This window comes from Carassius carassius, chromosome 40 (assembly GCF_963082965.1).
Source record: "Carassius carassius chromosome 40, fCarCar2.1, whole genome shotgun sequence".
Classification (NCBI taxonomy): domain Eukaryota; kingdom Metazoa; phylum Chordata; class Actinopteri; order Cypriniformes; family Cyprinidae; genus Carassius; species Carassius carassius.
The window spans coordinates 23,335,390-23,360,285 of NC_081794.1; the positions used below are offsets into that span (position 1 = coordinate 23,335,390).

At 37.0% G+C, this 24,896-nt stretch overlaps 2 protein-coding genes and 1 long non-coding RNA gene across 3 annotated transcripts; 1 reads left to right on the top strand and 2 right to left on the bottom strand.

Moving 5' to 3' along the window:
- Positions 1–8,710: 8,710 nt before the first annotated feature.
- On the bottom strand, positions 8,711–13,547 carry kcnj2a (potassium inwardly rectifying channel subfamily J member 2a). The gene is made up of 2 exons (XM_059532721.1): positions 13,387–13,547; positions 8,711–10,616 (listed from the first exon to the last, which is right to left on the bottom strand). The coding sequence occupies exon 2, from the start codon at positions 10,370–10,372 to the stop codon at positions 9,089–9,091; it is 1,284 nt and encodes a 427-aa protein (XP_059388704.1). The 5' UTR covers positions 10,373–10,616; positions 13,387–13,547; the 3' UTR covers positions 8,711–9,088.
- Positions 13,548–13,719: 172 nt separating this feature from the next.
- LOC132122448 (uncharacterized) lies at positions 13,720–21,512 on the top strand. The gene is made up of 3 exons (XR_009426380.1): positions 13,720–13,917; positions 16,558–17,256; positions 20,964–21,512. It is a non-coding gene; the product is annotated as an uncharacterized LOC132122448 (long non-coding RNA).
- On the bottom strand, positions 15,820–24,515 carry kcnj16a (potassium inwardly rectifying channel subfamily J member 16a). Its single transcript, XM_059532722.1, has 2 exons — positions 24,280–24,515; positions 15,820–17,225 (listed from the first exon to the last, which is right to left on the bottom strand). Exon 2 carries the CDS (start codon positions 17,212–17,214, stop codon positions 16,051–16,053), a length of 1,164 nt encoding a protein of 387 aa, XP_059388705.1. The 5' UTR covers positions 17,215–17,225; positions 24,280–24,515; the 3' UTR covers positions 15,820–16,050.
- Positions 24,516–24,896: the final 381 nt, after the last annotated feature.

Consider the following 24,896-nt stretch of genomic DNA (forward strand, 5'->3'; position numbering starts at 1 on the left):
ACCATGGTTTTTCTATATTAACCATAGTTTAACCATGGTAATTGTAGTAAAACTGTGGTTATACAAATGTTAATCGATACACCAAAAAATAAACATGCTATTCTTTTACTACAATAAACCATCGTTATTTTTCGTAAGAGAAAGGCCCTAAAAATACTCTACAGGACATACTTAACATGTATTTTACATTTATGTAATCAGCAGACAGTTTTATGCAAAGAATCTCACACTACTTTCAAGGTGTAACTTACTATATACTCACTCACACACACACACACACACACACACACACACACACACACACACGTTTGTTTTTGTGAAAAGTGGGGACATCCCATAGGCGTTATGGTTTTTATACTGTACAAACTGTATATTCTATGGCCCTACACCAACCGTAACCCTCACAGGAAACTTTTTGCTTTTTTGCTTTCTCAAAAAAACTCATTCTGTATGATTTATAAGCGTTTTGAAAAATGGGGACATGGGTTATGTCCTCATAAGTCATCCTCTCCTTGTAATACCTGTGTCATACCAATGTCATTATACAGAGTTGTGTCCTGATATGTCACAAAAACATGCCCACCCACACACACACATACACACACACACACACACACATACACACGCTGATTAATATATAAAAAAATAAAAATAAAAAAAAACCTGGATGTGCATTCAATTTGGATTTTTACAATCTCCAGTATCTTTTATCAGACTGTAAAGATATGTGGGATTAACACTTGAGCTGTAATATTGCAGCTGCCCAGCGCTGACTTAATTCTCCCTACAACACAGATCTATTTCAGTCAGGATTATTATAGTGGGATAGATGAATGGAAAAATACTACTTCATTGCCTCTTCACCAACATTACCCCAGTGACCCAGGAGATGGAAGAGATGACTCAGTGAGCAAATAACCCTATCTAGATCAGAAAATGTATAGAGAGATAAATGACATTTAAGTTCATCACAAGTCTTCGTTCCAGCCTGCAGGTCAGTGGATGTTGAGAGCCATCGCAACTGTTCTCTTGAACTACTAAAAGAATGTTGTGGCAACCGCAAAAAGACTCGAGATGAAATTAAAATCAGACATGCCTTGTATTTACTGGAAAATTTTGACCTAAAACAAGTCCCAGTCTCTCATATCCCTTGAAGAGCACTGAGTTGAAAATACCAATCAAAATCATTTCTGCATCACCGGTTCTTATTCTATCCCAAATCTAAAAGCTGCTGTTTATAACTGTGAGCGACCAGGGGAACATTTGTTAGGTTTTAACCCCTTGCTAGGCCCAGATTGTCTTCAAGAGACCAGTTGCTAAAAGCCTGAACTGTGCTTCACACTGTGCGATTGTCCCATCAAGGTCATATCTATATGCGCCGGGTCTATCTCCTGTCCATCGGGGCTAATTCTGTCCAACACAGGAGTGGAAATGTGAGGATGTTTGTTTAGAGAGATACACACACAAACAAAAAAGCAGGCCATGCCCTGTCCTGCAGAAATAGTACAGGCTGTTTTAGTGTGTCTTATATTAAATATATGCACAGTTTTTCCATCAAATTTGCATTCTTGACAGTTGTGTCTTTCAAGGTTTCCTTAAATCTGATTGAAGGGGAACAGTGAAATTCCGCAGACATTCCCAAATGTCTAAAGGTGCAAAAATGTTCTCTTTTATGAGGCTGTCATTTACTGTCAAGTGTGAAAATTGTCCAGGTATCATCTGGTTTTATAACAGATATATAGAGCTATAAGATCTTTGAGCCAGAGCTAAATATTTGGTCTTAATACTTTTAACAGGGTGCTGTGAAATATAACAGACGGAACATGAAATTAAAAGTTTGAGTGCATTTGACCTTTATAACGGAAGCTTTAAAATGGAATGCACGGTTTTGGGCATTGGTTTTAAACCGGGTATCATTGTCTTTTGGAGCTGGTAATGTTTGCAAGTTCTTTACGGCATGTTTTGGCACCATACCTTAAATTCTGCACTGCTTTCATATTACCAACAAACATTGTGTAACAGATTACTAGTGTGACATACTGTTCAACTTTTGCAGAATTTTGCAAGTACCAGTAAAATCCATTTTGCAGGACACAGCTTGCAGCCTGGGGCTTTGTTCGCCTGGCAAATGCTAGAAACTTTAGGGAATTTATGTTGCGTCATCAGTTTATGTGGGGCTATAGCACTACACCTGCTATTCTCTGAAACTTTCAGTAATTAGATCTCATGAATATTTGCATGGTTGCATCACATGCTATCCAACCCATTTATAGGTGACATCCCCTGATACAGGTGTATTGAATGTTGCATTATTCATCTCAACAACTGTTTTTTATTCATGCAATATTTATGGAAATTGTGTTACACCCATATCAGGAACAAAGCTCCCACCCACCACAGGTTATACCAAGTTATTCTCATGAACAAATAATATGGCAGGGCAGGGGATGAATGAGCTTACTGACATGCCAGTAAGACCATAGAGAACAAACCGTAGCAGACTGGTATTAAAAGACCCTAAAAATGACACGTTACCCAGAGACAGCAGGGTCTGTTTTTTTTCTAATGGAGAACTTACATCAGAAAAACTGACAGACAAAATACCAAAGGCTCTGAGAATTACTAATGTTTCAGAATATCACAGATTTCAAAATGCTCTTTTTGATCTAATTGAAAAACTGTTTTATGTAGTAATGTTAATCTTTGTGTGTGTTGACATACCACAGCTCTTTTCTGACATGTCAAGCTGACAGTGTTAAGATATTATTTAATATTATTTATGTTAATAGTTTGTTAAAAACTATTTACCTTAAAAAAAAACTTACCCCATGTTAAAAGAGTATCAGGCCCTATGTTCTGCCCTACTAAGGAAAGTTCGCTTTAAGTTTATTAATTTTTAATTACATTTTTGTCATTTTTAATCCAATAAATCATTCACAGCATGTGATATGGATTTGATGTTTTCTGTTCTCTCGTTCTTTATTTCTCACTTTATTTCCCTCTTTCTCACAACTATGTTTCTTGATCTGTTCTGACCTCACAGTGTGAAAATCTTGTTTCGCTTATTATTAGGGGTTTGCTGTTAAAGTGAAAGATTTCATATCATCAGCTGGAAAAAGCGCTGATTGTTTAAATCCATGTTCCATGTTGTTTCATGTTCTGTCATGTCCTGCATACTTCCTGTAACTGTTAGTTGTGAAATTTCACAGAATCCGAGCTCTTTTTTGAAGGATGCCTCTGCAGAGCGGGAGATCGTGTGAAACCGGAATACTGTGCTCAATAAACAGACACAACAGTGTGAGGATCACAGGCTTACAGCAGAGCTTGGAGTGTCTGATAGAGCAGTTTCCCAGACTGTGGCTTGTTAGAAGGTTTTTTCCGGTGATAGTTTGGTACACGGATTGTTTTGTGTTGCCTGAAAAGGGGCCTCTCGAGTTCAGCATTGTTTACCCTCCCTTCAGATCACAGCTGGCCAGAAAATCTTAAAAGAAATCACCTGTTTGTGGACTGATACACGCAGTTCCTTTTCTAGATAAATCACACCTCAAAATCATTAACCTTTTCATGGACATTTCATTGTTGGTTAGATTCCTATATAAAAAGCCTTAAGAACTTCTAAATACCACTGTAAAAAGGCATTTTAAAATTTCCATATGGGTTAAATAAAGTTAATAAATGGATCATATCATGAGTAATAACATTTTCCTTGATCTTCTTGAGATACAAAGGTTAATTCTCCTATGAAAACATACTGGGGGAATATTGTGCCCACTGATAGCACTGTTTACTTGCACGTGCACTGATTTAGTGGCCAATGCTCTATAAAGAAGTTATCCAAATCATGTAATGTAACAAAATGAGTGTGGAACACAATTTGCTAGCAATTCCTGGTCTTGCAGGCCTATTCTGAGGGAGAGTAATGGAGGATGCAGCACAACACTGTGATACTTTAATGCTGCCATGATTGCTAGAAAATGTACAGAAACATCTCCAACATTGATGTGCATTTGCATCATATTTCCTTTAGTAAATTAAAAGCTAAAACAATGCAGGCAACACATGCAAACAGACAATTTTATATTCAAAGAATTATATATTTATATTCATATATGCACACATTCTAAAATGTAATAATTATGCTAAAATTAAATTTTAAAAATACTATTTATTTAATGTACAATGTTTACTTTTTTTAATAGCATAGAAACTAAACCAAAAATTTAAATGATACCTGTTTTTGTGACAAAATCATTTCTTAAAACATAGGTACGGGGGGAGGGGGATTAAATAATAAAAATGGATTAGATGGCATTAAGAATTAATTATTTATCATATTGGGTTGCTTTGATGCATACATGCAATTGACTGAAGAATATGGAATTTTCAATCTAAATAAATGAGCTTAAACAAGTCATGAGGTCTCTTGAAGCTTTGTTGCAGCATGTTCGACTCTCACGAGAAATCTAAAAAACGCGGGTGGAGTTATAAAAGTGGAGCAGGAAAAAAATCACCTACTAAGAAAGTGTTATCATGCATCTTGCCCAACAATGTGATCCCTTCAGACAGGAAGCACAGACTCAAAGCGCCTTTCCCGGTCACCGCATTAAATGAATAATTCAATAAATAAATGGAATATTAAATGGTGTGACCGGAAAAGGTCTCTCTTTATTTTCCCACCAGTGCAGCAGCCTGTCCCATACGGTCTAAAGCCTCACTTCTGTGTGAGATTTAGTCATTTTTCAAATACTCTTTAAACTTTCATTTCTTCACATCTATAGTATACCTTTTTAATTTGTCCTTCATTTCAATGAAATCTTCCAGTTTGCATAATTCATTGCATCTTTATATTTAAATATTTGTGCATTTTCAATATATTATTGGCATCTAATTGCTGTACTTTCATAGTCAATTTATACTAACTGTTTTTTAAATGTAATATAAATCTAAATCTGTAGAGCCATCATACTGCTGTAAAATTACAGTCTGTCTGCATGATTTTCACAGAATTAGTCTGCCACATATTTTCCCATCAGGGTTACTGTTAACTATTGTTAATAAAAACTAAAACTGAAACCATAAAACAATTTTGTTACTTGAAATAAAATATTTTTGTCTTGGTATTTTTGCTTTTGTTACTTTTGTTGTTTCTCCAGTGTACTAGTCATTCATTTTTCATGCTTTAAGACCAAGGACCAAGTTACAACATCTTAGTCATCTTTACCTCTAATGCAGATTAAAAAATCCTTAATATTACACATTGTCGTTATTTCTTATAGTTCTTCTTGTCCCTATCTACATCATCAGATGATCTGACGAACCGAGCAGATGAGGTGACACACACACTTAGCTCCTTTCTTTTCCATCGCTCCAAAAACTCAAGCTTCCTCAGCTGACATTAGTGTCAATCTAAGCCTCCTGTGCATAGAGATATTTTCCATGGCACCAATCTGAATAGAGTTTCTTCATCATTTTTCTTAAACACAAATCTTCTGTTGGATGTGCAGAGCACGACAGTCATCCCTATTTGTTATTACTTAAAATCTCATTTCCTTTCCCTAACAAACTGGTATTTCTCATCTTGACACAATGTTGGTAGGTCATACAGAGATCTGGTGCGAGAAGTGTAAAAATGAGTCCTTTAATATTAGTAGCACTTATGAAAAAAGAAATGACATGTTGATGGAGATCATTTCTAAAGCATTAAAAGCTCTAGATGTCAACCCCAGCAGTTCACTGACAATTGCACGGCAGGTTTTTCACAAGTTTTTGCTTTTCTCTTAACTGTCTGTAATACTTTTGTTCACTCTAGGTTATTTGCTTCTACAGGTGAGCCAAGATGTGGCAAAGAGCTGCTTTGAGTTAAAAGGAATCAAGTGAGTGAGTTTTTGTGAGGATATTTAGCTTCTGCTTTATACATCACAGTAACAGGCTATTTTATGTAAGTTGTGGCCATGACCTCTCCTGGGATACAGCTGACCCCAAAGACATTTTTTGATAAATAGGTAGATAAAAGAAATGAATCCACTGAGATGGAAAATAAAATATATGGGTGTTTCTTCAACTATGAGCACTTTTAGTGCAGACATTTAGAACATAAACTCTCTTTAAATATACTTTTCATTGTCTAATTTATTTGAATTATCCACTTATAATATATATATATATATATATATATATATGTGAACATAAATATGTCACAGAAAAATTGTCATTTTTTGACAACATTTCCACCACATCTCAGATATTTGCTAAAGTGGTGGAAATTAAAATTTTGAAATAATATGGCTGACTTTTTTGTCTTGTTAAATGTAATTTAAGCTAGCATTTGAACCTTATTTAAATTTAAAAGTATTTAAATAATTTTTAGACATTAAATAAGTACTGAAATGATCATATTTTATTTATTTATATATAGCATAATTAATTTTAAGATTGAAAATCAGGGCATGGTACAGGGTAAAGCAAGGTAATTTATATATAAAGGCTTTCTAAATGTAACATAAAAAGACAGTTTTATTGTTACCATTATATAATAAACACAAAAAGGTTAAAACCAACCCCTGGGAATTAAAAGTGCCTTAAATTGAAGAAACATCCATAACTGAAAGAATATGCATTTTTAGACAATTGTCTTTAGACAATTTTATAGCAGCTGTCCGTAGGTTACAACATTCAAGCTGTATATCTGTTTTATGTGTTATGGTTAGTCTTTCCAGTGTTTCCAATGTTTATCTAAAGAACTTACCAATCCAAGTTACCCAAGGAACACAGTGACTTTTGATCATTCAATCTCGTTTTATTGAAAAATGAAATAAAATAGCATGTACAATAATAATTACATAATAATAATTATAATAAGAACAACAATAATATTAATCATAATATAAAAATCTGTACATTCCATTGTTTTTTTTCAGTACAATAGGGAAGACTGATACAAAAACGACTGTATAAAGTATGGGAATATTTACAACAGAGAAAAAGAAACGCTGCCTATAGACCCACAGTCATTAAAAGGAGCATTTTCTTCAAACGAGCCAACAATAGCCCGGTGAGAACCAGGTGCACTGCGTATTTGGCTGTTTATCAAGTGTCTCTTGAAAAATGACATGCCAAGAAAAAAAGAACAAGAAAAGCTATGGATGACACAGCATTGATTGCAATTTATTCTCTTTTGTACGTTTAACACAGCTGCATAACATGCAGTATTTTCAAAATAAATATCTCCTAATTTTATTGTCTCCTTTTATAGAGCTTTCCGGAGAACATGCTCTAGTGGCTGTTTTGGGTTACTTCAGGTATTTAAGAAAAAGCAAGGGTGAGAGGAGACACGTTAGACATCACAATCAGACGTCAAGTGATATCTCAGGAGCACATTTTGTGTGCAAGTGCGGTTCTGAGCTCAGATTCTATGTTCTGATTGTCATTGGATCACAGTACCATGATCTCAGTCTACATACCCAGTCCTTGGTACACCTGCCAAACAAGCCATTAGGGTTGTATTGCAGTTTGTCAGGCAAGACAAGAGGTTAGAGTTGATTGAGAAATAATGAATTATTAGAGAGGTTTAAAGTCAGAAGGGAGAGTGGATTCTGTTTTCTGTCCTGTTTCTTTCCAATAGAACCCAAACCCTTCAGCCAATATACACTCATGCAGTCTGTAAATTAAACTATATGTAATCCATGCAATAGAACCTTAAATCTAAAGGTTTTCTAGCAACATTTTCCAACCCAAACACTCCTGTAGCACTAAACTACAGTAACACTGAAATTATGGGATGGAAAGGAGGGTTTGAAAATAAGGTAGGCTAACCTGTAGCTCTTATTTCCAATGGGCTTTGTTATTCATAGTCTTTGTCTTAAACACATTTGGCTTTGAATAAGAAAATAATCAATTAAAATAAATCATGTATGTGCGTATGCAAACAAAAAACATTTATTTTCACTTACAAATCTATATTTTTTATTCCTCGTCATGACTTGTCCTATTGTCCTACATCTAATAAAATAATTTGATGCATTCTTTATGAAAGATCACTTTGAATACTCTTTGGTTTAAGTCTAAAACTCTATAATACGCAACATAGCAGCACTTGTAGAAAGACATTCATTAACACGTTCACTCTCATTGTCCATGAGCACATGACAACTGCGATTCTCATTCTGATACTGACTCATCTAAAGACCCCGTCCGATATATATATATATATATATATATATATATATATTGCAATAAACAGGCATGTTCCTGTGCATTTTTCCCTTCAGATAATCTGATATTAAATGTACTATGGAGGGCTTCCAACTTAATCTCTTTTTTTTTTTTTTTTAAAGCAGACACCAAGTTGTTGGTATTCCCAAATAGAGGTCACACACCTAAGCCCCCTACAAGATTGTTCCAGAAATACCCGAAGCCTCACACCAAGGCCAGTGGATTTAAATAGAAAAGAAACGAGGGGATGATTGAATAATTAACTAGATAGTAGGACCAGGATTTTTTATGATACTTCAGACATTGACTTACACTCCTGGCTGTGTTTTTTATGATTTGTATAATGCTATTTCTAAGAACTATTATTATTTTCATTTTAATATTGTTAATATTAAGCATTTATTTTATTTTTCAATTAAATTGACAGAACTTAATATCTGAATTTTCCACAATATTATCAACTTTGGTAGCAGCATGAGGCTCATTGAAAATATTGGTCTGAGCTTGAATCATTCTTACATCATTGGACAACTGCACATGGACACATGCCTGCTCATTTTCAAGTTTTGTCAACCAGTTACATCTTCTCGGCTTCATGTCATTCAGAAGCAACAGTCTACAAAGGTAGTGTCACCTAAATGGGTTACTCTCTCTTTCTCTCTCTCTCGATGTGCATTCTTCATTAGCTGTGCAGTGCCTCTATGCTGTGTTTTATTCAACCATGCATACTCGTAAGAACACTCTTGTACAGTTTCTCTGTCGATTCCTCCTCGTAACTGTACCGTTAGCTTGAGTCTGCCTTGCCGAGGGGCTCAGTTCAGCTCAATGTGCCTGTATGAAGAGGTGTCTGTAAAACCTTTCCGCTAGTTCTGCAGAGTCATATTTCAGATTCCCGCCGTAGAGGCCGTGGTTCTAAGGGAACGGTGGCCTGGCTGTGGTCAGAGTCTGAGCTAGTGTCCGTGTTTGTCCCGCCAGGGCCCAGGCTGTCCCCGGTCCCTTCCTCTTTCTCCTCTTTGTTTGAAAGGGCCACCTCGTTCTCATAGCAAAATGAATTAGTGTTGGATAGAATATATTTTTTCTCAGCAAGTTCCCTCGCACTGCACAGGGGGGTGCTGGGCACTTCGTAGGTCTTGTGAAAGCGAGAGTAGTCTACTTTGTAATAGTTTTTCTCCTCGAAGAGGACAGGCTCAAATCGGTGTCCCCACAGGATCTCACTGGCCACGTAGGAGCTGCGGCATTGGGTGGTCATGGCTGTGGCCTCTACCATGCCCTCCAGGATAACAACGATTTCAAAGTCAGAGTTCTCCATTTCTTGTTTGCTCATGTCGTAGAAAGGGCTGTCCTCATCTATCTCATGGACGATGGTGATCGGTGACACCAAGAAGATGCGGTCAATACCACTGTCAAAGCCCACGTCGATGTCCATCTGGTCTAGAGGGATAAACTCTCCTTCAGCTGTGGTGCGAGATCTAAGGAGCTGAGCTCGAACATGGGCCTCTACTAGGTGGCTTTTGCGCAAGTTGCCCACCCGCCACATGAGACACAGCTTATTGTCCCTCATGGCCACTGTAGCATTGTGGCTGAACACCAGAGTCTCGTTCCGCTTCTTGGGCTTTGCCATCTTAGCCATGACAGCACCGATAATGAAGGCATCAATGATGCAGCCAACTATGCTCTGAAATACAACCATGAACACCGCAATGGGGCACTCATCTGTAACATAGCGATAACCGTAGCCAATAGTGGTCTGTGTCTCGATCGAGAAGAGAAAGGCAGCCGTGAAGGTGCTGACGTTGGAGACACACTTGGGCCCGTCGTTCTCCAGGTCTCCATGGAATATTGCAACCAGCCAGAAGATACATCCAAAAAACAGCCATGACAGCAGGAAGGCCAAGCAGAAGATAACGAACATCCATCGCCAGCGAATGTCCACGCACGTGGTGAAGATGTCGGCCAGGTAGCGCTGGCTCTTCTCACTGACGTTGATGAACTGCACATTGCAGTGTCCATCTTTCTTGACAAACCTGCTCTGGATCTGGTGACGGGTATGGACTTTACCCTTCCCGTTACCGTACCCATTTGGCACCGCAGCAGTGGCCAACTTCATACCGTCCTCCTCTGATGACACGATGCTGTAGCGGTTGGCCCGCACACTTCCCATCACCTCAGCCTGGGAGGTCTGTGCTTTTTCTGCTTTGGAAAACAGTCTTAGTTTCTGGAAAAAGCGTTGGAGAAACAGTTTTGAAACACTCACGGGGACCAACACAAGAAGGAAATGGGTCTGTTCAGAGCCGGACGCAGGAGGCGTCTCTTTGCTCAGGTTGGACCTTTGATTGACAGAAGGGCCAAGGATGGAAGGATCACTCGGTTCTCATCTGCTTTGCTGATATCATTGATCAAATTTTCTATTAGAAACAAGAAACAAGATATACGTTAAGATTAATTGGCTGTGACTGTAAACTCAACATTGAATTTTTGGATCTAACAGTGCACAAGTCTTTGAGATCAAACGTGAGGAACATAATTCTCACGTATTCTCATGCTTGAACTGATAAATTTGTACACTGATTATATCATAATGTTAACATTTCCCTCTGAATTTACTATCAATAATAATAACTTTGATGCATGTTATGTGTTTAATCAAAAACTCATACTTTGAAACTTTAGAGCACCCTGACCATTCCTTTCAGATTTAGGGGGAAAAAAACAGCAGTGTTAGCCAATAAGACTTCACTCAAAACGGACAAAATAAAAGAACCTAAGTTGGACTTTAAGTCTTCAGTGAGGCTGTGAAAAAAGGCCATGAGCCATGATGTAAACAGTTTCTTGTTTGAATGTAAATTTATTTTTTGTATTATTATTATTACGGATAATCAGTTATATTGTCCATATGTTGAGGAAGATAATTCTTAATTTCACTTATTCTCCTTGTGTTTTTATATCATGTCAATTTCAACATCAGTCACCAACACCTGTGTCAATTTATTTTAGTTTAAAAGTGTATTTCTAGAATACAATGACAATGAGATTTTACAAGGCAGTGCACCACAGCACTTGATAATGCCATGCCAACCTGTCTGTTTATGCTTTTTCCCATATAGTGTACTTGCCCACAGGACCGTTAATAATACCCGTTTTCACATACTGTGCTAATCAGGGAATGGGTGAATGGAAATTTGTTTTGTTCAGTCACGTATGTCAATTACCTATGCAGTAATTTAAATTGGCAAAAACTCATCTATAACCAATGGTGGGTTCCTGAAAGCTCTACTCAAAACCTTTACAGTATCCTCTGTATATTTAACATATTATCTATTTTTAGTGTACTGAACAATAATAAAATGACAGGATATTCACAAATCATCACAAAAAAAGGTCATCACAGGTCTTCCAGGTAAAAAGGTGAAACAGTTCATCTTTTCCATGAATGTACAACCCTATAAAATAAGACCTGTTCCCTAAAGGATTTTTGACATTTTAAGAGTCAAACAAGGAAAGAGAACTAATTTAGTCGATGGAGAATGTATTTAAATGTATTCTTGCGTCCAACCTCTTCAAATACTGTATCAATGTACATAGCATTCTGAACTATTGCTTAAACATCAGCAAAGGTAAAAACAAGCTAAGACTGGTTTGCAGTAGGGCGCAGAGCAGGGACTGAGACGAGGCTTGTTGACTTGAGAGCTTGTCCTGTGAGACCTCATCTTCTCTCTCAGCAGTATAATGACAGCCCTGTGACAATTCCCCGGGGAGGGCTAGAACACTACTCACTAAAGCTCCTATTCTGCCCTCAATGTTTTAGCAAACATAACTGAAAAGAAAGGTCCCATTTTATGTTATTTAGCAGATGCACAAAACAGAGAAGGATTTGAGAGAGAAAAAGACAGCAAGCTAGTAAGATGGAAAGAATCTGAGAAAATTTGTATTTAAACAGAAATTACTTTTTATTATATATACTAGTAAGGACATTTCTGCCATCTAAAACAAAAGTAAGCGGTTTATTTTCTTTCGGTTTTACTAAAGACATGTTTTTCACATGTGGCCCCACAGACATTCAGATAAAGAGCAGGTTGATAGATGCCATTATTTCTTACATGAAACATAATATGACAGTGTTTATATCTAGGAAAGTTGTTTATTTTGATGGCATGGACCAGTGAGGACCAATGGAAAAAGTTACATAAAAGTCTACATTTTTTTGAGTGATCTAACTAGGATTAATACTCCTACAATATGGTTGCATATTTAAGGGAAATTCCTTTTCCCCTATTATCACCATTAACAGTTTCACTATGTTGTGTGCATAGGCCTGACAAACAAGCTAAGTACCAATTTAGCTGCCAATTGAAAGTCTCTGAGTGTTTAGGGCAGAAAAGGGGATCTGCATGTCTGTCAGCCAAATGACGCCTGACAACTGCTGAGCACAGCTGTGCTCCAAATATATTAGACAAATGCATACTTAGCAACAATGAGTTCAATAGAATAGATCACTAAGAACAATAATAGACTAATAGGCTATAATATTTAACCTCACATGTTGAATGCAGCAATGCAAATAAAACCCCATATGTTCCTTTTATAAGGTAAATCTTATGCGAAGTAAATGGAGAAGTCAACAGGTGCTGGAGGAAAAGACATTCGCTTAATCTTTTTTTTTCCAGTTTCTTTCTTTTGAATGACTACTAAATAGTCTACATGCATAAAGTAATAAGAAATTCAAGATACTGTGTCACCTTGTGCATTTGTCTTCAGAGAAAATAAAAATTAAATATTGAACACACACAGGTTTCATGTTTCATTTAACTGTCATGTACATGAGAGTCAGAAATAAATTGTAAACAATAACTCGTTACCAAACCATAAGAATAATCACTTGTATTGGACAGCAATAATATTAAATGCTACTTTATTTTTTTTTAATCTGATATCATGCGTCTGCTATAAACTTTTACTATGTCTATTACTACTATTTCAAACTATGCTTAGACAAAAATAAAAATATAACCGAGAACTCCACTAGTCTCTTGTGCACTTAAAGAGTAACATCAGAGCCACAGTATTCTCAATGGAAGGAAGTTAAAATGTATAGCACAAAACACTTCATATTGTCAAACAGTACGAGTTTATTTACAGTTGCATAAAATATGTGAGCAAATATATGTGCGACCTTACCTAGTCATTTGTAAATGAACACGAAAAAGTTGTCATATATAAAAAATATCCCACGAATGGTTTTACTATCCACACTGTCTTCTCATTGATCTTGTTCTCTCCACGTAACGTATTAATATTTTTTGATATGAAGTATAAGATCAGAAATCGTTTCTCTTCTTGTTTGCAGCGTGCGTTAACTCATGTGCTGCTTCTTCTAGGCTTCAAACCCATTTAAACAAGACGCAACAGCTAGCCACGCCCTCCCTGAAAACCGCCAATCCGATGAAAGAGGGAGAGTTCCACGCGCGGATAAAACTATATTCCTCTCAGACTGTGGATCAAGTGAAACGCGGACCCACAGCTGCTTGCAAATTAAGGCTTGAATCCCCCCGGAGGAACACAAAACATAAGCTTGTTTGTGTCTGAAAGTTTGTATTATTTCATAAGTATGCATATGTGTCAGCAGAGTTTTCAAACAAACTTTTCACCACAGTGACATTACAAGTTAGTCACAATGAGCTGACAAACACAACGCGTTCGCCTGAGGAGGTAAGATAACCATAGCAACAGTACGATTTTTCTCACTGTCTTACGTTTGTTTCTACGACAAAACATTCGGTCATAATCTGTTTACAAGTCATACATATAATCGGAACGTGATTTAAAACGACTGTTGGCGAGCCTCGTTTTTAAGTGAGGAAAATTTCTAACTGAAAAGTGAAGTACACGAAAAAGAAATTGTGTATTTCTCCCACTGACCTCAGATATTTAATTATGAGTAATACAGCCAAGCGTTAAAGAATGAACATTGGCCACTGTTTCCTGAAATAAAATGGAATTTAAAGCTTAGTTTGTGGTTTATTGTAACGTTGCGTGTTTCTTTTCAACACATACTATAGGAATCACATTATGTTTCATTTGTAAATAGTGGGTCCAAGTCAATGTGAATGTCATTTATCAGGTTCCAGGCAATTCTTTAAATATATTTTGTTTCAATAAACAAATGCTGTATAAAATAATTTAAAGTGAGATACTATTGTGGCCTTTTGTCTAGGTATATGTTAGTGAAACAAAAAAACAATGAATTAAAACATTCTGGAAATGTGCTTTTCTGGGTTTTGCTATTATGAAATATCATCACTAAATAGTATAGGGTCCGCTGTTTGCATTTCTACAGGACTACTCTGAATTTATTCAGGTATTGTTAGTCTTCCAGCATCTTATATAATGACATTGTATTAATGTGCATTGTATTGTTGGGAATCAGTAATTCAAGACCATTGTGAAAGATCATTTATTGTTCAATCAGAGGAATGTTTCTCCTTCTCTTTATAATTGGTCCAATGAAAACCCAGCAGTAAGTGCTCCACAGGCCTTTGCCCTTCCTGGCTGCTGCGTGTCACACACTGCTTACTTATCATAACTAATGAGCCATGTTAAACTTTTATTTGTGAAGCTGTTGCAAAGTGCTTATTTTAGTTACTTTCTTGTTCAAGTCTATAAATAATACAGACTATTTATAGGTGAAACGTGGTGCATGAGCTGTCCAGCCTCTGTTTACCTTTCAGCCTAATTTGAGGCGATGCTTGGACAGCACTGCATCCAACCACAAGGTGGAGGCCTGGAGACTTCACTTTCCGAGGAAAACCTCCTGGGACCTAGCAGTTTTAGTCACTGTAGTGTTTTTTGTTAATATCTCTGAGACCATACATGCCACTGTTTTGAGTCCTGGTCTGTTTTGAAGAGGACATCCAGAACTTTTCCAGAACTTTTCTGTCATGCCAAATTATTGGATGTGGTAAATGTGATAACATCAGTGTATGGTTTTAGTGTTTAGTTTCAGTGTTCAATTTTAAAATGTGATATATATATATATATATTAGCACAAATATTAAAATATATACATTTATATTAAAATATGATGTCAATATTTTAGAATTGTTTGGTTGCAGGATGAGAGGTCTTTTAAAAATCATACATTGCAAAATAAAATTGAAAATCCATTTATCAACCGTTAGATTGTCCATAAGGGAATTGGATTAATGCTGTGTCAATATTGAAAATTGCCACTGGGCCTCAGTTTCCAAAAGATTTTATTAGTTGTTTGGTTGGAAAGGTTAACCACTCTGCAAAATAAGGTAGTGTTCTGCATTTACTCAACTAATGCCAAAAAGACAAACTGACTGACCACAGTTTTGTCTGGTTAACGTCACTGTCATTATAATTGATCCCTTGCCTCTTATGTAGGTTGAAGGTTTGGGTTCATAATTTAATCAAGGGGGACCTTTTTTACATCTCGGGATATCAAAGGACCTTCAAGGTCATAAAAGAAGAGTCTGTAATGTCCATCAATTCTGGACATCAGTGATAAAGTGGTATAAAGTGATACTGAGTTTGTGCAAGGTTGCTTAATGCCACATGGATATACATAAAAAACAAAATACTAATTTAGTGCTCTAACTGGATTCTCATCAAAGCCAAAATGCCTACAGGGATTTAATTTGATATTCCAGTACCTGTCCTGGATACAGTCTGTGTTAGAAGGGCTTTTTAAGATATTCCTGCTAACTGACCTTTATGTCTAAATCTAACTATAAGTGCGCTAGGCTATTTCTTATAGTGATGCCATTGAGAGAGCCTGATTTCAAAAGTATTTTAGCAGAGTCAGGATGTAGTCTACTGTTATAGCTTGTGTTCTTGGACAGCACTGCTGGTGGATGCTTTTTCTGCCTCAAGACTATTCCCATTAACCAATTCCACAGCTGCCGTTGAAGAACTTTTGTGGAGTGGTTTGTGTTTTGGCTGTTGCGAGCACTTCTTTAGGTCATACTCCTCTGCGCTTAATTCTGGGACCAGGACTTTAACTGTGTGGTTGAACAGGGCGTAGTCCACTCTGTAGTTCCTGCGGGTGACCTTGATCATCTCCTGAAAGTGCTGGCCCCACATAATCTCACTTGAATAGTAGGATGTGCGTGTCTGGTGAAGGATGCCCGTGCAGTCATCTGTATAGGTGAAAGAGACCACCAGCTCAAAGTTCTCCTTCCTCAGGTCCTTCAAGCTCACCTTGTATAGAGGACTGCCAGGACTGATTTTATGAACTATAGTTGTTGGGATGGCCAGGATGATGTTATTCTCTTCAATGTTGAGGTCTTTGTATGTAATGTTAACTTTTCCTGTGCTGTGTGCCAGGTGCCGTACCAGCTGTGCATGAGCTGTACCTTCTACCATGTGGTTCCTTCGGAAGTCCCCGACCCGCCATGACAGGCATAGGTGACCGTCACGTAAGCTGATCACCGCACAGTTGCTGAATCCAACCGTTTGGGCTCTCTTACGGGCAGATGCCATCTTGGCAACTGCAATGCCGATGACAAAAGTGTCAATGAAGACACTGATGACATCTTGGATGGTAACTACAATGATGGCAATCATACAGTTCTCTGACATCCCCCGAAAGCCATAACCAATGGTGGTTTGGGTCTCTAATGAGAATAGAAATGCTGCTGTAAAACTTCGAACCTCATAAACACATGGCTCTTTGTTGGGGTCTTTCATATCGCCGTGGGTCAATGCAATGATCCAGAACAAAATTCCAAAAAAGAGCCATGATAAAATGTAGGAGAGAGCAAATGTCAAGAACATGACCCTCCAGTGGATCTCTACCAGGGTAGTGAAGATGTCAGTGATCCAGAGAAGCCACTCCTCTGGAACGTTCCGCACAACCATGTTACAGCTCCCATCTTTTTTTACGTATCTTTTCTTCTTAGAGTTATAGTCGTCATCTGTAAGCACACTAGGATTTTCGTCACTGCACTTCACTCCAGAATACTGTACTGTGTCTGAGTTCATGCTGCCTCAGTCTAGAGAAGAGAGAAATGCACAGATTCAAAGGTACCCGTAATACTGCACTTAATTTTATACATACATGCACTGTTGCATCTTGAATAGACAGACAGATTTTTACATTCATGTAAAGAAAAAAAATGTGATAGTGATTCTTGAACATGGGATCAGTTTCATTTACTGCCAACTCAGGGACTAGATCGCTACACAGTTATAGAACATGTTTGACAGACACCGATTAAGGGGTTTTTATTAGTGGCTGACCAGAGAAATGGTGAGCAACAAACACTTTTTTGTCACAAGATCATGAGAAAACAACTTTTGTTATGCTGAGAAAATAAGACAGAAAAAAATAATGCATGGTCCCTCAGGGTGTCCATAAGTCTTATCACAAACGATAAATCCGTATACAAGGACATTAAGGATATTGATAGAAGTCTTGATGCCTTTGGAGGATTTGCCAGTTCTGTAGATGTATGATAAGTTTTACAGTGCTTACACAAAACAGTTACAAAAACACATGGTTTGATGGTTGCTGGGTGCACTTGGTGAACTATTTCTTTGCAGAGTTTTATTTCCACTAAACACATCCTTGTTTGTGACAGTAACTGTTATGGTGGCATTTGTATTGTAATGTATTCCATGTATGTTCAAGGAAATCTGAGTTACTGACAGGATTTTTGTTAAAAAAATATCAATCAGAAGTTATTTTATACTTGGGTTTTTAGATATATTTTGTGAAATAGCTTAAAAGTGGCTTAATAAGAAAAGGAAGGATGGCTTTTTTTTTGTTTTGGTTTATTAGTAAACACTGCATCATATTATCTTGTAAAGTGTGGCTTGAATTGGTTGTTATTCTTGATAACTTGTTCTTGTTTTGTTTTGGTATATTGCTGCTAAATGTAGTAATTGCAAACCTTTACGAGAACATATTTTGTAAACACTACCATATTTTGTCTCTTGGTCATAAGCACCACAAGTTGTGTTAGGGCCAACTTTAAGGCTGTCTTAGGCTGGGTGGTGATGTGTGGAACAAGAAAAGGGTTGCGGTCAGTGGCTTAGCCATTTTATGAAGATGACTTAACACAAGCTTAACTTGGGGACACCATATGGAATGCTGGACCAGAACAGAGATCAGACCTTTTTGACATAATCCACATTGTGCCCTGCTTAAAAGTGTAAAGTCCAGGTGTTAGAAGGAGAAGAAAAAGGAAGATTCTCACTGAGAGATCAAATCTGGCTTTACAGCTTAGACCTGGTAGGCCTACATACAGTAGGCCTATTACATGCATGTAGTTCTATAGGACAACAGCTGACAGTTGACTTCCCCTCTCGTCTCAAGTCAAGACGTGTTACTCTATATTTTTCCTGTAATAAAATACTAGTTATAACTTATTAAAATGCTTGCACAGAATTTAGTTGTGCAAACAGATGTTCTGGAACAGGTCTAGACACTTCATGGCCATGTACGTATAACGGTAGACTGTTCTGTTTTTGAACATAGTTTGTGTCAACAATAAACATAAACGCCCCATTGTGGACTTTCCCCTCTTGATCAGGATGATGTACAGGCTTTTGTTTGCAGTTTTACACAGGAGGGCATACAAAAACGCCCATGCATATAAAATGCACACATTACATTTGTGAATGAGAGGCAGTGTTAATAAATATTTGCTGGTAATGATAACCAAACTAACTATGCCCACGGTAAAAAAAAAAAAAAAAATACACAAAACACCCACACACAACCACATGCTTTCTCACAGACACTCTTGCACGCTTAACCACATACATGCATAACAATTATGAAGTTTTCCACACCACCATAATAGCAACGTCTGTGTTTAACATGGAATGGATTGCGAACAGATACTTATAATTACTCCTCACGCACTTCATGTTCCCTGCTGTCTTAGCATGAATTCCTGGAGTCTTTGAATTAAATTTGTCCCTGTCCTTTATCAAAGGATTTGACCTCTACAGCTGAGTACTGGAAACAGCCTCCATCCAAATGAACACTGCATAGATTGAGTGTTTTTCATTGTAAGGGGAACAGACTACTTTAGATGAGGAATTCAGTTTCCATTGTCACTTTCCTGTGTGATGAGTGCACTTCCAAATACAAAACAAATGATTGAAATGCTGGCATGTTCCCTTGAAAGTATTGTCTGGGGTCCATGTGACCTTTAACTTCATCGGTACTGGCTTCTGCATTTTCTTGTTGCTTTTAAATTTGCATTTACCGTCAGTGAAAAAAATCTTACTGATCAATGGAATTATCTTACCTGTGTTTGTCTCTGTTACTTGTCTGTGGACACGGACCGACAAATAGACAATACTGTGGGAATAACAGAAAGTAATAGAAAGAGAAAGAGAGTGATTGTTCTATATTTTTCCCAGGGGTTGATTTTTTTGTTTGTTTTGTTTTTTGTTTGAACTTTATTCATGTTTTCATTTAGAATTTTTGTCGGATGTTGGTTTGACTGGTACGTTTTGGCTTCTCAGTTCTATTTTAAGATGGCAATCTGGGAATGTTTATCAATGGTAATTCCTTTTTATTTTTATAGCTCCCTTTGCCTAGTGTCAATACAGATTGGTCGCCTGGAGATGCAATCCTCATTACTACAAACCATTGTAATTTTTTTAGTTTGTGAGATTCTTAGAAACATAACCGCATTGTGTAGCAGAGAAATCTAATATCTTCCATTCTCAGTTGCCTTTTAAGTTCCTTTCTATTGATAAGTTTGGCTTTGGTTGCTGAACATTTCTTACCTGTCCTTATACAAAATTCACTGTAAGTTCTGGGTGTACTTTAAATATTGTGCTGTTCATTCATCATTAGATGTGTTGTCTCATCTTCACTAATTTTGAAATTTGCTACTGTGAAGCTTTCAAAAAGAGGGGTGTAGAAATGTACATTTAAATTGACATTAAATAATTTAAAATGAAAGATTATTGCATGTTATTTAAAACAAAAATCTTTGTGTTATTATATCAAAATGTAATCATCTGCTTTGCCACAACTTTCCTTTTCAGCTGATGTCACCAGTACCTCTTATTTCAATCTTTGACCTCCAATGACCTCCATTCTGGTATTACTTTAACAACCACTTTTCATTATATAATCTGTTCCTGATGGATAACATAAAGTCTTAACCTACAACTTTTGTCTTGATGAATATCCACTTTCACTCACAAATACTTTCAATTACAGAAGTACAAGGTTTTTTTATGGCTCTTCACATTGCCAATGTTTAGCTTTTTAGTTTTAGGAACGTGATTTGTTTTCTGTGGTTCCAACAAATATGTACGTTTTGGTCAAATTGACTCCTCTTTATGGAGTAGCTCACCAAAAACTAGTTGTTGAATAACAAAATGTACTTTTTGGCACATTTCTAACACAACTGTCTGATGATATGAATGATATGACTTAAAAAAAATTAGGAATTCAGTCTTTGTAGACTACTTTTATGATACTTCCATGTTGTTTTTGCATCCTTTTTGAAGTTTTAAAGCTTTAGACCAAATGTATTGTAATTAAATCAGTGACTAGTGATATTATTCAGAATTTTTTCTGTTTGTGTTTCACAATTGTAAAAGTCAAATGGGTCTTATGGGTTCGGACCAAGATAAGGATAAGTAAATGACGACAGAATATTCATTTTTGGTAATGAATTATTTAAATTATATTTGTTCTTCAGAAAATACTTGCTGATTTCCACAGTGATAAAGAGGTCTGTGTTTTCTTACTGCAGAATGAGTGGGCTCAGCCAGGATAGCAAGTAGCTGTTGTCTGGGTTGAGTCCTGTGCTTTCTTCCATTAACCATTAAAGGAAGCATCTCTGAACTGCAGCACCCTGAAAAGGTAAATGAAAAGGGAATGGAAGCTTCCTATTGGGAGAACCTTTGGCAGTAGACAATTTTTTTACGGCCAAACCACTAAGCATCTTCTCCACTTATTGCTACCCCCACCCAGCCATACTGGGCAGCAGGTTCCACTAAGCTAACTGGCTGAACTGGTGTTCATTTCCTCTGGACACAGAGCCATGCATGTTTTTGCCAGATTATGGATTGATATTTCTGTAATAATGTGAAATAGTCAAAGTATCATCCAATTATCTTTTCTCGTGAACTATTGGATACAAACAGAAAGAGGCCCTGTGGTTCTGTCTCCAATATTTGTGTGAAAAAAAAACGTGCAGATTGCCTTATGTTAATGCAACTGCAGCTCTGAAAACTCAATTTCCACAAATTAATTGCCATTATAGTTATTGCTTCAGTCCTTATACTGTATGTGAAATGTGTAATTTCTATCCTTAGGGTTTGGTATTGTTTGAAATGTATCGATTCTGATTCTGATTCTGCTTATCGATTTCGATTCTTACCGATTCCTAGTTCCGATTCCAATGAGATACAAATTTAACTGCTAACCATAATTAATTAATTGTGTTGAGCCATGTTTATTTGATAGATAACTTGAAAACATGACTACAGTCCTGTGAATTTTACAGTCTGTTTCTAGCTCATGTTTTGAATTTTAGAGCATCTGTATCATGAACGTTTCAAATTACACACATCATCAATACCATCATGCCCAGTATTTCTTAATGACAATCATCATGCATAAACCCTGTACTGTGTCCCACAAAGAATGTTTAAGACTTTAGATAACTCAGTTAGTACTAACTCCAGGGTGATTTTTCAGTTTAGAGCCCTAAAATAGTTCACCTCAAACATTCTGTCATCATGAGCCCACCCTCACGTCCTTTTCAACCTGCATGACTTTCTTTCTTCTGCAGAATATTAAGGGGAAAAATTCTGAAGAATGCCCTGGTTAATTTTCTAATGTTCTGTGCTCCTTTTGTGTCCTTTTAAAACTTGAAAGCATAAGTCCCTCTTCAGTGTAATTGGATTCAAATGTTCATGCCATGACATGAGGGTGAGTAAATGATGACATAAGTACTTTTCATTTTAGGTGAACTATCCCTTTAATGCAGTCACAATTTAATATAATGATGAATCAGTTGGTGGTCAAGTTCCTGAGGAAACAGAACCAGCTTCTCAAAAACTGAATCTTGCACTAGCATAAACATTTACTGTAAAGGCCACTTCTTGTGTCAAACAATGTGAATGGAAAGTCACAAAGATTTAAACAAAATGCATACTAAAATAGTGTAATTCTGCCCTGTCCTTCAGATCACCGTTTCTTAAGACAAACACCGGTACCAGATCATGTGGTCAGGTAAAGGATGCCAATGTTTTATCAAATCATTGTGGCACAAGCATGTGTCTTTGAAAGCTAAACATGCCCTTTCTTTGCTTTGTTTTTGACCTGACCGACACAGTAATTCAGAGATAAAACATTTTTGTGTACTAAATAGTGAAATGCTGCCTGCATCAATGATTGTGTCTGGTCTGCAACATATTTTTGACTGTCAGGGAACACATTACTCTGGTTTTAGACATATAATTAGAAACCCAGTCAATATCACACTGAAGGATACTAGTTTCTTTAGAAGTGTGACAGGACATGTTCATAATGTGTGGTCTTCTAAATGGACGCTTGTGTCTTTTATTTCTTTCAGATTGATTCTTTCACTTACGATCAGCTAAAGGGGAAGGTGGTATGCATAAACTGCTCATGTGGGACATATGGCAATGTTCTGAATGTCAAAGGACTAGTACAGCTTACCTCTGTTATGTTTCCTGCACTGCTAGAGGGCTTTACAAGAATATTACATGCCCACTTAAAGCAAATAACGTCCATGCAGATACAGTATTCAGTCAAACCACCTGGTATGTGGGGAGCAGAACTTCTTTGCCCTAGGCCCTGTCTCACCCAAAATGACCTTTAATTTTTTGGTTCCCAGGAAGTTAGAGGCACTTTATTTGGCTAATGTTTTACCCATTCCATCACAAGCTCCTGTGGATCAGAGCACCAGACTGTGTTGAGCAAAGTTTGTTATGTTAAGCTTTTTATCTGTGCAAGGATCTTGGAAGGTGGCACGTGCAGGCTACAGGTGTGGTACACTTTGGTTTATTTAAAAAAAAAATTCCATACACATGTTAGTTAAACCACAGAGATAAAAGAGGAATTGAGATAAGGACTAAGCTGTCACCTTGTTAGGACTTTTCCGCATTACAATATGCTTAAAGTGCTACTTTATTACTAGCATGAGTACCATGTTAGCCAAGCTCCGTTAATCTTTGCCCCAAAGCACACATCAAAAACAGAGATGTTGACATTTTAATGTCGCTGGAATACATGACAACAGCACTTTGTAAGTTTAAGATTAATAGAAACAAATTAGCATGGAATATTTATGCAACATTGGGTTTTGTGCTGTGTCAGCTGTTTAGACATTCCAAGAAAATCCCTTAAGACAGTATATACAAGTTGAGCAGCATGGATTTTTGCTTGTAACAAATTCTTAATGGCTCAATTCATACATCACTAAATATGTTTGACAAATAATATTTCTGGGTAATTTATAACATTTAAATGTATCTTTAATTATGAAACCGAGTATATAGAAAAATACTTTTATTGGACTTCATATGAGTCATTTGAGTCCATTGTTTTCTTAGATTACAGCATATTCTCTCAGACACCTTTTGCACTCCCATTTAAAGCTTGAGACTTGTCCTCCCTAAAGCAGCTCGAGTGTCACCCATATCCTGGCTCAGCCCTTCCTTTAACGCCTTAAAACCTTAGCAGAATAGGTTTATCGCTTCTAACATGCCTCTTTTCTGATCTGTGTCTGACAGCAACAGGAAACAAGAAATAGCATTCACTTTTGGGGGGAGGACTTGGGAGGCGGATGACTGATCTTTTAGGACTAGGCTCAAATTGTTGTCCACCCCGTGTTCTTTAAAAAAACACCCATGCAAACTTAACACTTAACACCCTGAATCTGTGTAATTTAGGTTTACAGTAATTTTAACTCAAGTAATTTGTCACTATCTACAAGCATTGTTCTCACAAATAGTGTTATTTCTTCTCACAGGACAGCTGTGATTTGCCATTTCTATTGAATAAATAAACAGACTGAGAATGTGGATGGTGCCTACCTGCTCTGTCTGTTGCTATGAGAGTGTAGCGTGCTTTGAAGTTTCCACCTGAGTGCAGGACTGCAAACAAACTCCACTGGCTATAGAGGTTGGATTGGGTAAGTGTGTGTGTGATTAGAGAACCAGCCCACCTGTACCTATGCTAGAGAAAATTCACATGCGCTCTTTGAGTGTGTGACAAGCTTAAAGCCATAGCGACAGTGTCAAGTGCTTAAGACGTTTTAGTCCAAATAATGATTGCATGTTTATCACGTTAACACATGATCACTTTAGCATTCTTCTGTCAGGATAGACAGAGATTTTTTAAATTCTAAACAAATGTAGTTATTATATACAGTATGGTTAATCAAAAAGTAAAGTTGCACACATTATACCTTACTCCACTACAAAATGCAAATTTAGTCATTAATCACTTTACCCCCATGTTGTTCAAACCTGTAAAATTTTTGTTCGTCTTCGGAACACAATTTAAGATATTTTGGATGAAAATCCTGTGACGGTCCCATTAACTGCCAAGTAAATTACACTGTAAAGGTCCAGAAAACTCTGAAAGACATTGTAAGAATAGTCCATCAGCCATCAGTGGTTCGACCATAACATTATGAAGCGACGAGAAT